Here is a 13612-nt window from a genome sequence, read left to right as displayed (position 1 = left end):
TAAGGGATTATGTTGTTGGTCTGAAGGACCTCGAGGAGGCATCATGTTGCCTGTCTAATTTGATTTGTGGTTTTACTGACATTACTGAACAATGAGGTCAGCATTCAGGCACAGATTACACATTCCATTTATAAAAACTCTCCTTATATTTTAGAGAGCAAAAAAGATGTTTTGCAATAATTCCAATCTGCCAGGTAACTGGGAATTAAATGGAATCCTGACTTAATCTTTCCTTTTGTTAAAAAATACACAAAAAAAGAACATTTGGCAAAAATAAGATTTTCTACACATACACTTTCTTCTATGGCCTTCATCATGGTTTCCTCCTCCTGCTGCTGTCGTCTGAGTAGAGCAGAGCTGGTTTCCTGTTCACTCAGATGCAGAGCCAAGTCAACCATCTCCTCCTCTGTCATCTCTGAGGGAAAAAAAAAAAACAAAAAAAAAACACTTACCTCATGAAATTAAATACTTCATATTTTACTAGGTATCAAATAGTATTCTACATTAGTTACCATGAGAAGTCATAACTAAAAAGTACAACACTTTACAGAATGCACAAAACATAACGCAAGCAAGCAACGTTTTATTTATATAGCACTTTTAAAAAAACAATGACAATTTGTGGATCTCTCATACTGTTTGTGTATTATATATACACTCACCGGCCACTTTATTAGGTACACCTTGCTAGTACCGGGTTGGACCCCCTTTTGCCTTCAGAACTGCCTTAATCCTTCGTGGCATAGATTCAACAAGGTGCTGGAAACATTCCTCAGAGAGTTTGGTCCATATTGACATGATAGCATCACGCAGTTGCTGCAGATTTGTCGGCTGCACATCCATGATGCGAATCTCCCGGTCCACCACGTCCCAAAGGTGCTCTATTGGATTGAGATCTGGTGACTGTGGAGGCCATTTGAGAACAGTGAACTCATTGTCATGTTCAAGAAACCAGTCTGAGATGATTCGAGCTTTATGACATGGCGCGTTATCCTGCTGGAAGTAGCCATCAGAAGATGGGAACACTGTGGTCATAAAGGGATGGACATGGTCAGCAACAATACTCAGGTAGGCTGTGGCGTTGACACGATGCTCAATTGGTACTAAGGGGCCCAAAGTGTGCCAAGAAAATATCCCCCACACCATTACACCACCACCAGCAGCCTGAACCGTTGATACAAGGCAGGATGGATCCATGCTTTCATGTTGTTGACGCCAAATTCTGACCCTACCATCCGAATGTCGCAGCAGAAATCGAGACTCATCAGACCAGGCAACGTTTTTCCAATCTTCTATTGTCCAATTTTGGTGAGCCTGTGCGAATTGTAGCCTCAGTTTCCTGTTCTTAGCTGACAGGAGTGGCACCCGGTGTGGTCTTCTGCTGCTGTAGCCCATCTGCCTCAAGGTTTGACGTGTTGTGCGTTCAGAGATGCTCTTCTGCATACCTCGGTTGTAATGAGTGGTTATTTGAGTTACTGTTGCCTTTCTGTCAGCTCAAACCAGTCTGGCTATTCTCCTCTGACCTCTGGCATCAACAAGGCATTTTCGCCCACAGAACTGCCGCTCACTGGATATTTTCTCTTTTTCGACCATTCTCTGTAAACCCTAGAAATGGTTGTGCGTGAAAATCCCAGTAGATCAGCAGTTTCTGAAATACTCAGACCAGCCCGTCTGGCACCAACAACCATGCCACGTTCAAAGTCACTTAAATCACCTTTCTTCCCCAATCTGATGCTCGGTTTGAACTGCAGCAGATCGTCTTGACCATGTCTACATGCCTAAATGCATTGAGTTGCTGCCATGTGATTGGCTGATTAGAAATTGGCATTAACGAGCAGTTGGACAGGTGTGCCTAATAAAGTGGCCGGTGAGTGTATATACATAGTGTATGATAAAAGTGCTCAACAAATGAGGATGAGGAGCGGAATATCAATATACACTACCGTTCAAAAGTTTGGGATCACCCAAACAATTTTGTGTTTTCCATGAAAAGTCACACTTATTCACCACCATATGTTGTGAAATGAATAGAAAATAGAGTCAAGACATTGACAAGGTTAGAAATGATTTGTATTTGAAATAAGATTTTTTTTACATCAAACTTTGCTTTCGTCAAAGAATCCTCCATTTGCAGCAATTACAGCATTGCAGACCTTTGGCATTCTAGCTGTTAATTTGTTGAGGTAATCTGGAGAAATTGCACCCCACGCTTCCAGAAGCAGCTCCCACAAGTTGGATTGGTTGGATGGGCACTTCTTTGAGCAGATTGAGTTTCTGGAGCATCACATTTGTGGGGTCAATTAAACGCTCAAAATGGCCAGAAAAAGAGAACTTTCATCTGAAACTCGACAGTCTATTCTTGTTTTTAGAAATGAAGGCTATTCCATGCGAGAAATTGCTAAGAAATTGAAGATTTCCTACACCGGTGTGTACTACTCCCTTCAGAGGACAGCACAAACAGGCTCTAACCAGAGTAGAAAAAGAAGTGGGAGGCCGCGTTGCACAACTGAGCAAGAAGATAAGTACATTAGAGTCTCTAGTTTGAGAAACAGACGCCTCACAGGTCCCCAACTGGCATCTTCATTAAATAGTACCTGTTAGAGCCTGTTTGTGCTGTCCTCTGAAGGGAGTAGTACACACCGGTGTAGGAAATCTTCAATTTCTTAGCAATTTCTCGCATGGAATAGCCTTCATTTCTAAGAACAAGAATAGACTGTCGAGTTTCAGATGAAAGTTCTCTTTTTCTGGCCATTTTGAGCGTTTAATTGACCCCACAAATGTGATGCTCCAGAAACTCAATCTGCTCAAAGAAGTGCCCATCCAACCAATCCAACTTGTGGGAGCTGCTTCTGGAAGCGTGGGGTGCAATTTCTCCAGATTACCTCAACAAATTAACAGCTAGAATGCCAAAGGTCTGCAATGCTGTAATTGCTGCAAATGGAGGATTCTTTGACGAAAGCAAAGTTTGATGTAAAAAAAATCTTATTTCAAATACAAATCATTATTTCTAACCTTGTCAATGTCTTGACTCTATTTTCTATTCATTTCACAACATATGGTGGTGAATAAGTGTGACTTTTCATGGAAAACACGAAATTGTTTGGGTGATCCCAAACTTTTGAACGGTAGTGTAGATGTAGGGAAAAAAACTTAATACAAAGCAGGACAAGCTTGTTTTGTGCGTCATGCACTCATCAGCTGCTAACGTGATTCAACAAAGAAAACACGTTGCCCCGCGTCACGCCCCTGTTTTCGGTGGACAGTAACCAATGAGCAGAGAAAACATTTGAACTATTATAACCAATGGGATAGGTAGTTACGATGCACAGCATCCAATGGTAGGGTAGAAAACATTACAACCAATGGGGTAAGGGGTTGGGGCTTGTTTTGAAAAAGCATTTAAATGACCAGGGCATTGTTGAAATAGCATACATTTAAAACATATAAATTGGATGATTTATATATTTATAAATGTATAAATTGGCGATCTCTGTGAATGTATTGCAGTATATTATTGTGCTTCGTGTATGGCCTGTACGTACCATTTCTAAGGTCTAATGAGCTGTCGAGGAAGTCAATCTGTTTTTTGTTAGCCTCAATTTAAATTTTTTAGTCCACTGCTTGCAAATATATGACACATTTTCTTTTTTATTCTCTCGACTTCTCTTGCTGGTTTGTTGCAGACTGCCGGCCCGTCGTCTCCATATAGCCCCACGTTGATGTCTAGGATGTGTAGTTGGGACAACAAGTACAAGTCCACCAGCTCACAAGTCTCTGTCCCGTCGAAGCTGCCCATGGTCACGTCGAATTTGCTGCTACCTTGCTTTTGCCATGGGATTCCCTCACGGTATAAAACTGACTCTGGTGTGGGCTATTATGTCTGTCTTGGTCGGATATTTTGGGGTGTGCTGAGGCAAAGTCAATAGCTTTGTTTAGTAGCTCTTTGGTTATGGAGAAGTAAAACTCACAAATATCGAAGCATATACAGTGCATCAGGAAAGTATTCACACCCCTTCAATTTCCCCACATTTTGTTATGTTACAGCCTTATTCCAAAGTGGATTAAATTCCTTTTTTTCTCATCAATCTACACACAATACCTCATAATGACAAAGTGAAAAAGGTTTTGTAGAAATTTTGGCAAATTTATTTAAAATAAAAAACTGAAATATTGCATGTACATAAGTATTCACACCCTTTGCTATGACACTCAAAATTGAGCTCAGGTTCATCCTGTTTCCACTGATCATCCTTGAGATGTTTCTATATCTTGATTGGAGTCCATCTGTAGTAAATGCAATTGATTGGACATGATTTGGAAAGGCACACACCTGTCTATATAAGGTCCCACTGTTGACAGTGCATGTCAGAGCAGAAACCAAGCCATGAAGTCAAAGGAATTGTCTTTGGACCTCCGAGACAGGATTGTATCGAGGCACAGATCTGGGGAAGGGTACAAAAAAATTTCTACAGCTTTGAAGGTCCCGAAGAGCACAGTGGTCTCCATCATTCGTAAATGGAAGAAGTTTTGATCCACCAGGACTCTTCCTGGAGCTGGCCGCCCAGCCAAACTGAGCAATCAGGGGAGAAGGGCCTTCGTCAGGCAGGTGACCAAGAACCCGATGGTCACTCTGACAGAGCTCCAGCGTTCCTCTGTGGGGATGGGAGAACCTTCCAGAAGGACAACCATCTCTGCAGCACTCCACCAATTAGGCCTTTATGGTAGAGTGGCCAGACGGAAGCCTCTGCTCAGTAAAAGGCACATGACAGTTTGCCAGAAAGCACCTAAAGGACTCTCAGACCATGAGAAACAAGATTCTCTGGTCTGATGAAACCAAGATTGAACTCTTTGGCCTGAATGCAAAACGTTACGTCTGGAGGAAACCAGGCACCTCTCATCACCTTGCTAATACCATCCCTACAGTGAAGCATGGTGGTGGCAGCATCATGCTGTGGGGATGTTCTTCAGCGGCAGGAACTGGGAGACTAGTCAGGATGGAGGGAAAGATGAATGGAGCAAAGTACAGAGAGATCCTTGATGAAAACCTGCTCCAGAGCGCTCAGGACCTCAGACTGGGGCGAAGATTTACCTTTCAACACAATAACAACCCTAAGCACACAGCCAAGACAACGAAGGAGTGGCTTCGGGACAAGTCTGTGAATGTCCTTGAGTGAACAAGACAGAGCCCAGACTTGAACCCCATTGAACATCTCTGGAAAGACCTGAAAATAGCTGTGCAGCGACGCTCCCCATCTAACCTCACAGAGCTCGAGAGGATCTGCACAGAAGAATGGGAGAAATACCCCAAATATAGGTGTGGCAAGCTTGTAGCTTCATACCCAAGAAGACTTGAGGCTGTAATCGCTGCCAAGGGTGCCTCAACCAAGTACTGAGTAAAGGGTGTGAATACTTATGTACATGTAATATTTCAGTTTTTATTTTTAATAAATTTGCAAAACTTTCTACAAAACCTTTTTCACTTTGTCATTATGGGGTATTGTATGTAGATTGATGAGAAAAAAAAGGAATTTAATCCAGTTTGGAATAAGGCTGTAACATAACAAAATGTGGGGAAAGTGAAGGGGTGTGAATACTTTCCGGATGCACTGTGAATGTATGCCTGCTCTTGTCATCTATGCCCCTAAGCCGTTCTAAAACTTGGTCGGTGTTCTTCCACTGATTTAAGGGAACCCCCTTCAGAATCGTACTATTTATATTTTCAATATTTTTTTTTTGTTGCTTAGCTTACCTATTTCGGGTTTGGTGGGGTTGATAAGCCTAAATGTTGGTTTATTTTTAATTTGGTTTGTGGTCTTTCAGGGTAATAAAGGCTTGCTACGTCACGCATAGTATGCACGCGCATTTTGGCAGCAAAAGAGGCAACTTCTCATCTCCAATCAATGCAGATTGCAAGTAGATTTTTAATCGATTGATATTTACATTTTTAAAACGTCATCTTGTTGTGTTGTGGGTTGCCAGAACAGGTCTAGCAAAACTAAAGGTATTAATGTCTACCGCATTCCATCGGGGAAAAGACCGTTCAATGCAAACAGGCGAAGATTGTGGCTACAAGCAATAAAACGAGTGGACTGGACCGAAGACATCATTAAAAATGCACGCATATGTGGCGCTCATTTTATATCGGGTAAGTTAATTCTGTTTTGTTAACATACAATCGTGTTGCTTAAACTGAATGTCAGACCCCTTTGTGACCTACATCACCTATAGTATGCGCGTGCATTTTGGCAGCAAAATCACGTGATCACTGTTTACCAACTGTAAAAGGGTCCATGCGGTCATGCAATTTCAGATCCGATGCAATTTTTTTGTTCTTTAAAGTGACGCCTCTTTCAGCAGACTTCACGGCCTTCTTGTATGATTTGGTGACATTGCTATGTAGAAGACTGTCATATTGATTGGGTCCTAGTTTATAAAAAAATTAGAAGTTTTGTCGGCTGCAATGAAGAATTTATCTTCTTTTATCAATCTTGTGCGTTTATGGAGTTTCTTCTGGAAAGCTTTGTTTGGGCATTTAAATTTAATGTTCTGAATGATTCTGAGCATACCTTCCTCAAAGGGTTTCAGTTCCGGGAAGGTCAGCTGTGATTTAGACGATTTGAATCCATATGTTAGCTTTTCTTCAGGTGAGTTGGCCGGATTAAGAAAGAAGGACGCTCTCCATCTTACCATTCTTGTGAATTTCTCTGTCTTTGCAATGAGACATTTCAGGAAGTCCTTCTGCATGGGCGCTGGTATGTTGTTTGTTGAATATCCAAAATTCACTGGGTGGCTTCGAAAGTGCTCAGCAAGGTAAGGAGCAGAAATAGCGGGGGGGGGGGGTTCGGAAACCATCAGTGGTGTTGATAAAAGTGCTCAACAAATGAGGAGCAGAATATCAATATAGATGTAGGGAGAAACAAAACTTAAGCTTGTACTGCTATGTATTAAAAGTTAATTTTTCTCAATAAATAAATGACCAAGTATAATATCTTTGTCTCATTTGCTTAATTAGGTTCTTTTTATCAACTTTTAGGACTTTTGTGAAAATCTGATGATGTTTACGGTCATATTTATGCAAAAATATAGAAAATTCTTGGGGGTTCACAAACTTTCAAGCACCACTGTATTTATAAAAAACTTCAGTCTAAATTACTTTCACCCCTTTTGGAGATGTTTCAAGAGTCCTTCAGGAATGGTCTCCCCATATCCATGAGGGGTGCCCTGATCAAATTACTTCCAAAATCAGGAAAACCAAACACAAAATGTGAAAATACGTACCCAATTAGCCTCTTAAATTCAGATACAAAAATACTTCGCAAAGTTCTTGCAAGAAGACTGGAGGGCCTGCTTCCTCAAGTAGTGAGAATGGACCAAAATGAATTTATTTAAGGTAGACTGGGTTTTCACAATATCAGACGAGTGCTCAATATTTTACACAGCCAGAGAGCGGCGACAGACACGGCCTTACTCTCACTAGATGCAGAGAAGAACTTTGACCACGTTGAATGGCCTCATCTGTTTGAGCTGCTTACTGCTTTGGCTTTGGGGATACATTTTGTAAATGGATTAGATTGCTTTGTGTTGGCCTCACTGCAGAAGTTTTGACCAATAATTTGGTCTCTAAACATTTTTAAAAATTTCTAGAGATTGCCTGCAAGGAAGTCCTTTACCACTATTGCTATTTATTCGAGCAATAGAGCAATTTGCTATAGCGGTGAGGATGCATAGTGACATTTATGGAATTCGAGAAGGTCATTTAGAACATAGAATAGCACTCTTTGCCGATGATGTAATATTGCTCCTAAAAAAAAAAATCTAAGCAGTTCTATCTCCGCACTCATAGATCTTATCAAAACATCATCATCTAAGTTCATCATTAGCCACTTCTCCAGGGTCAAGTTATGGTGGCAGCAAGCTAAGTAGGACACTCCAGACGTTCCTCTCCCCAGCAACGCTCTGCAGCTCCTCCTGGGGGATCCCAAGGCATTCCCAGGCCAGGTTTGACAGTCCCTCCAACGAGTTCTGGATCTATCCCGGGGTCTCCTCCCTGTTGGAAGTGCCCGGAAAACCTTCAAAGGAAGGCACCCAGAAGGCATCCTAATCAGATGCCCTGCTTACTGCTACTACTACTACTTTCGGCTGCTCCCGTTAGGGGTCACCACAGTGGATCATCCGTTTCCATTTCTTCCTGTCTTCTGCGTCTTCCTCTGTCACACCAGCCATCTGCACGTCTTCCCTCACCGAACCCATAAACCTCCTCTTTTCCCCTTCCCTGGCAGCTCCATATTCAGCATCCTTCTCCCAATGTACCCAGCATCTCTCCTCCACACATGTCCAAGCCATCTTAATCTTACCTCTCTTGCTTTGTCTCCAAACCGTCCAACTTGAGCGATCCCTCTAATGTAATCAATCGTTCCTAATCCGGTCCTTCTTCGTCACTCCCAGTGAAAATCTTAGCATCTTCAACTCTGCCACCTCCAGCTCCACCTCCTATCTTTTCGTCAGTGCCACTGTCTCCAATCCATATAACATAGCTGATCTCACGACCATCTTGTAAACCTTCCCTTTTAACTCTTGCTGGTACCCTTCTGTCACAAATCACTCCTGACACTCTTCTCCACCCACTCCACCCTGCCTGCACTCTCTTCTTCACCTCTCTCCTGCACTCCCCGTTACTTTGGACAGTTGACCCCAAGTATTTAAACTCATATGCCTTCGTCACCTCCACTCCCTGCATCCTCACCATTCCACTGTCCTCCCTCTCATTCACGCATAGGTATTCCATCTTGCTCCTACTGACTTTCATTCCTCTTCTCTACCGTGCATACCTCCACCTCTCCGGGCTCTCCTCAAACTGCACCCTACTCTCACTAGAGATCACAATGTCATCTGCGAACATCATAGTCCATGAAGACTCCGGCCTGATCTTCTCGGTCAACCTGTGCATCACATTGCAAACAAGAAAGGGCTCAGAGCCGATCCTTGATGTAATCCCACTCCAACTTGAACCCATCTGTCATTCCAACTGCACACCTCACCATTGTCATCATACATATCCTGCACCACTCCTACATACTTCTCTGCAACTCCCGACTTCCTCATACAATACCACACCTCCTCTCTCGGCACCCTGTCATATGCTTTCTCTAAATCTACAAAGACACAATGTAACTCTTTCTGGCCTTCTCTATACTTCTCAATCAACATTCTCAAAGCAAAGATGACATCTGTGGTGCTCTTTCGTGGCATGAAACCATACTGCTGCTCGCTAACCATCACCTCTCCTCTCTTAACCTAGCTTCTATTACTCTTTCCCATATCTTCATGCTGTGGCTGATCAACTTTATAGCTCTGTAGTTGCTTCAGTTCTGCACATCGCCGTTTTTCTTGAAAATCGGTAACAGTATGCTTCTTCTCCACTCCTCAGGCATCCTCTCACTTTCCAAGATTGTGTTAAACAATCTAATTAAAAACCCCACTGCCATCACACCTAAACCTCTCCATACCTCCACAGGTATGTCATCTGGACCAACTGCCAACTGGGTAACGTTTAGTTCTGCAGATTGGATCAAGATTTGCAATGGGATCGTCCCACAATGTACTTCAATTTCTATTCATGAGCAAAATTTTAACTTTTTACCATAGGACTTACTTCACACCTCTTCACCTCCAGAAAATGTTCCCAAAAAGCTCAGACCTTTACTATAAATGTAAAACACAAAGGTGTTTGGGCGGCATGGTGGCGCAGTGGTTAGCGCTGTCACCTCACAGCAAGAAGGTCCTGGTTTCGAACCCTGGGGTTGTCCAAACTTGGGGGTCATCCTAGGCCGTCCTCTGTGTGGAGTTTGCATGTTCTCCCCTTGTCTGCAGTGGGTTTTCTTCGGGTGCTCCAGTTTCTCCCACAATCAAAAAAGGCACGCATGATAGGGTTAATACTCCTGTCTGTGCCTTTGACCGAGGCATGGCAAGACGAACTGGAGTTGGTCACCAGGTGCTGCACGGTGGCTAGCCACTGCTCCTAGCTACACAGCTAGGATGGGTTAAATGCAGAGCGTAATTTCCATATGGGATCGATAAAGCATCTCAAAATCAAAAAAAAAAAGTACTTTTATCCATCTGTTGTGGTCTTGTAACCGCATTCACACCTTTTGAAGGAGGTCTATTCTGTGATCCAGTCGGTTGCCGGTAAACAATTTACAATGACTTTTTTATTTGTTAAACCACACACCCAACAATCTCTTTGATACATACATCAAGTCTCTGTTAATAATTCTTTTATTTTTGGCTAAAACAGTACCTCGCTGTGGTGATCTGCACCACATGTCCCTACAATCAGCATGTGGATATCACAGATATCGGCTGTTCTCCTTCTGGAGAAACTGACTCATGAGCTCAACCAAGAATCGGACAAATTCTGGAGACCCTGGAGGCCTTTGCACTCCTTCCATCAGGGACTTTGAACCACTTGTCTGTCCCTGAGGGTGGTGGCTGTTTACTCTGTTTGTGGTCTTTGCTTGCTTCCTGTCATGTTCTTGTGAAGTCCATTCATACTTATTGTTGTGGATATTTTTCATTTATTTATTTATTTTACCTTTTTTTTCCTTTCAATATAACTTTTACATATTGTAGTGTCGGTTGTTGATTTTGGAGTGGGACTTTTCCTGCTTTGTTTTTACGTTGCCGTTTTGTGAGGTGTTTTTGTTAAATTTGAAACAAAAGAAAAAAATCACCAAGAATCAGAATTCGATCAAAGTTGAGCATAGTCTTTGAAAGGAAGTCCGCAAACTGAGTGATAAGTACTTCATGTATTTTTGGTGGACAATACACAAGAGTAATTAAGAGGGGGTTGACCAGGTCCACTTTGATTAATTGCACCTCAAAACTGGGGGATAATCAGAGTTCAGTAGGCAGCAATTGTTTTTCCAAACACAGCAGCTTGACCCCCGCCGCACCCAAAGGGTCTAGACTTGCTAGAAAGGTTAGTCATCTGGACAGAATTCAACAAGTGGAGCAAGCTCACCAAGCAGGTTTCCATCACCAGTAGGAAATCCAGTCCATGTGTGGTGAAAAAGTCAATGAGAATAAAAGTCTTATTGGATCTCATGTTTAACAGAGCCACTTTGACCGGGATAGTGGTATAATCCCACAAAGGCTCCCACACCGGAGGGCAGAGATTCTTCAGTCACTAAAGAAAACCTGCTCCTCCATTATTGACAGCAAAGTGCATATGACCAGCACCATACATTTCTGTCCCTGTGCTGACAAGTCACAGACCACTGGCCAAGCTTGATAGACCAAACTTTTCCTGTAACCAGTTGGTAAACAAGTCAACACGTCTTTCATGCCTTGGGTTAAAAGTTTTAAACAAAGTCACTGTAAATCCTTAATTTCTCCAATCATGTGGACTGCTCACACATTCGATACAATGGAATTAAATGATGTAAAGTTGCTCGGTACATCTATTTTCAATGTGTTAAAAAGCTCTCTCCATGTTACAAAGTGATTTGCTATATCTCCAGTTTGTTGTTTCACTACGGAGGAGGATGGGGGGGACGGCATAATTTCCAGTAAGGCGTGTCCGAGATTTCCAAAGCAGTAGGCATAGGTTTGTTAGCAGCCATCCTTGCCACCACTGTAGCAACTATCTTGCATTCAGTATTCCCTAGACATTGGTACGCGTAGAGCTCCAATTGTCTGGTATCGCCAGACTATGTGGTATCTGGTACCAAAACATTAGCAGCAGATCCTTCAAGTTCTGTAAATTGCAAGGTGGAGCTGCCGTGGATTGGACTTGTTGGTCCAGCATATCCCAGATGCTCAATTGGATTGAGATCTGGAGAATTTGGAGGCCAGGGCAAAACCTTGATAACTTCATCACGTCCCTCAAAACCATTCCGAAACAATGTGTGCAGTGTGGCAGAGCACATTATCCTACTCAAAGAGGCCATTACCATCAGGGAATACCATTGCCATGAAGGGGTGTACCTGGTCTGCAACGACGTTTAGGTAGGTGGCATGTGTCAGGGTTTCCCAGTAGACCATTACCCAGAGCATCACACTTCCTCCACTGGCTAGCTGTCTTCCCACAGTGCAGCCTGGTGCCATCACTTCCCCAGGTAAACGGCGCAGACCTACACAACCATCCATGTGATTAAACGAAAATGGGACTCATCAGACCAGGTGACCTTCTTCCACTGCTCCAAGGTCCAGTTCCGACACTTGCGTGTCCATTGTTGATGCTTTCGACGGTGGACAGGGGTCATCATTGGCACTTTGACCGAGCCGCGGCTTTGCAGCCCCATACGCAGCAGGGTGCGACACACTGTGTTGTGACACATTCCTCATGTAACAATAATTAAAGTTTTCTGTGATTTGTGCCACAGTAGACCTTTTGCTCGTTTGGACCAGATGAGAAAGCCTTCATTGCCCTCACGTATCGATGATCCTTGGGCGTCCAATACCCCGTCGCCGGTTCGTGGTTTGTCCCTCCTCGGACCATTGTCAGTAGGTACTCACCACTGCTGACCAGTAGCACCCCACAAGCCTTGCGGTTTCAGAGATGCTCTGACCCAGTCGTCTGGCCATAACAAATTAGCCCTTGTCACAGTCGCTCAGGTCTTTACTCCTGCCCATTTCTCCTACATCCAACATATTGACTATGAGAATTGATTGTTCGCTTATCACCTAATCTACCCAGACCTAGACATGTGCCCTTGTTTGTCATGTTTTGGCTCATTAGTGTATATAATTCTAACCTACCTTTATACATGTCGATGTTTATCATAAACCAACACAGACTGATCATTACTTAAGGTTTGACTCTCATGATCCATTGAAGCACAAAGTAGGAATCATCAGGATGCTGCACCACTGAGCTGACAACATCCCCACGGACACAGCGGCCAGGGAAGGGGAGAAATCCCACATTAAACAGGTTTTGGGTAAGTGTGGTTATCCTAAATGGATGTTTGTCAAAGCCAGGGAGACGTCCAAACAGCACACAAGCCAATCAAAGAGAGGAGAAGGACAACAGCTTTCTAAGTGTAATCCAGTGGTGATTCCGTATGTCGGCTCAGAACAGCTGAGAGGCATATTTTCCAAACACCACATCTCATTTGCTTTCAAACTCCAAAACACGCTGCACCATAAATTGGTCCACCCCAAGGAATGGGTCCCCCGGCACAAACAGAGCAATATAATGTACACTGTTTAAGTGCCAGGAGGATTGCCATGTATCAGGGAAACCAAAGAGACTATGGCGAAGAGGATACCACAACACAGAAGAGCTACCTCGTCAGGCCAGGATTCTGCAGTCTACAACCATCCATTTATAGTCCAGTGGCCACTCTTTCAAGGAAGAGGATGTGTGCATCCTTAATATGGAGGAACGGTGGTTTGAACAGGGAGTCAAAGAGGCCGTCTATACTTACCACAAAAAGTAAGGAAATTTGTGTTTGGTAGATTACTTCTTTGTTGTAACAACGCTTCTTGGCAATAAATCTTATATCATTGGAAAGCCTGTTTATTTTCCTTTTAAATGGGGCCGCATTTTGTAAGGGACATGCATTTGTGGGATGAGCAGCAGAGCCGCGTATGTGGGTTGTGCCCATGA

At 43.1% G+C, this 13612-nt stretch overlaps 1 protein-coding gene across 1 annotated transcript in view; it reads right to left on the bottom strand.

Moving 5' to 3' along the window:
- uimc1 (ubiquitin interaction motif containing 1) overlaps positions 1–13612 on the bottom strand; it is an 80972-nt gene that overhangs the window by 64786 nt on the left and 2574 nt on the right. The window contains exon 4 of the mRNA XM_056284867.1: positions 294–415. Coding sequence (XP_056140842.1) covers positions 294–415 — 122 coding nt within the window. The remainder of the gene's footprint in view (positions 1–293; positions 416–13612) is intronic.

This window comes from Lampris incognitus, chromosome 8, assembly GCF_029633865.1.
Source record: "Lampris incognitus isolate fLamInc1 chromosome 8, fLamInc1.hap2, whole genome shotgun sequence".
In the NCBI taxonomy this organism is placed as follows: Eukaryota; Metazoa; Chordata; class Actinopteri; order Lampriformes; family Lampridae; genus Lampris; species Lampris incognitus.
This window is presented reverse-complemented; position numbering and strand designations above follow the sequence as displayed.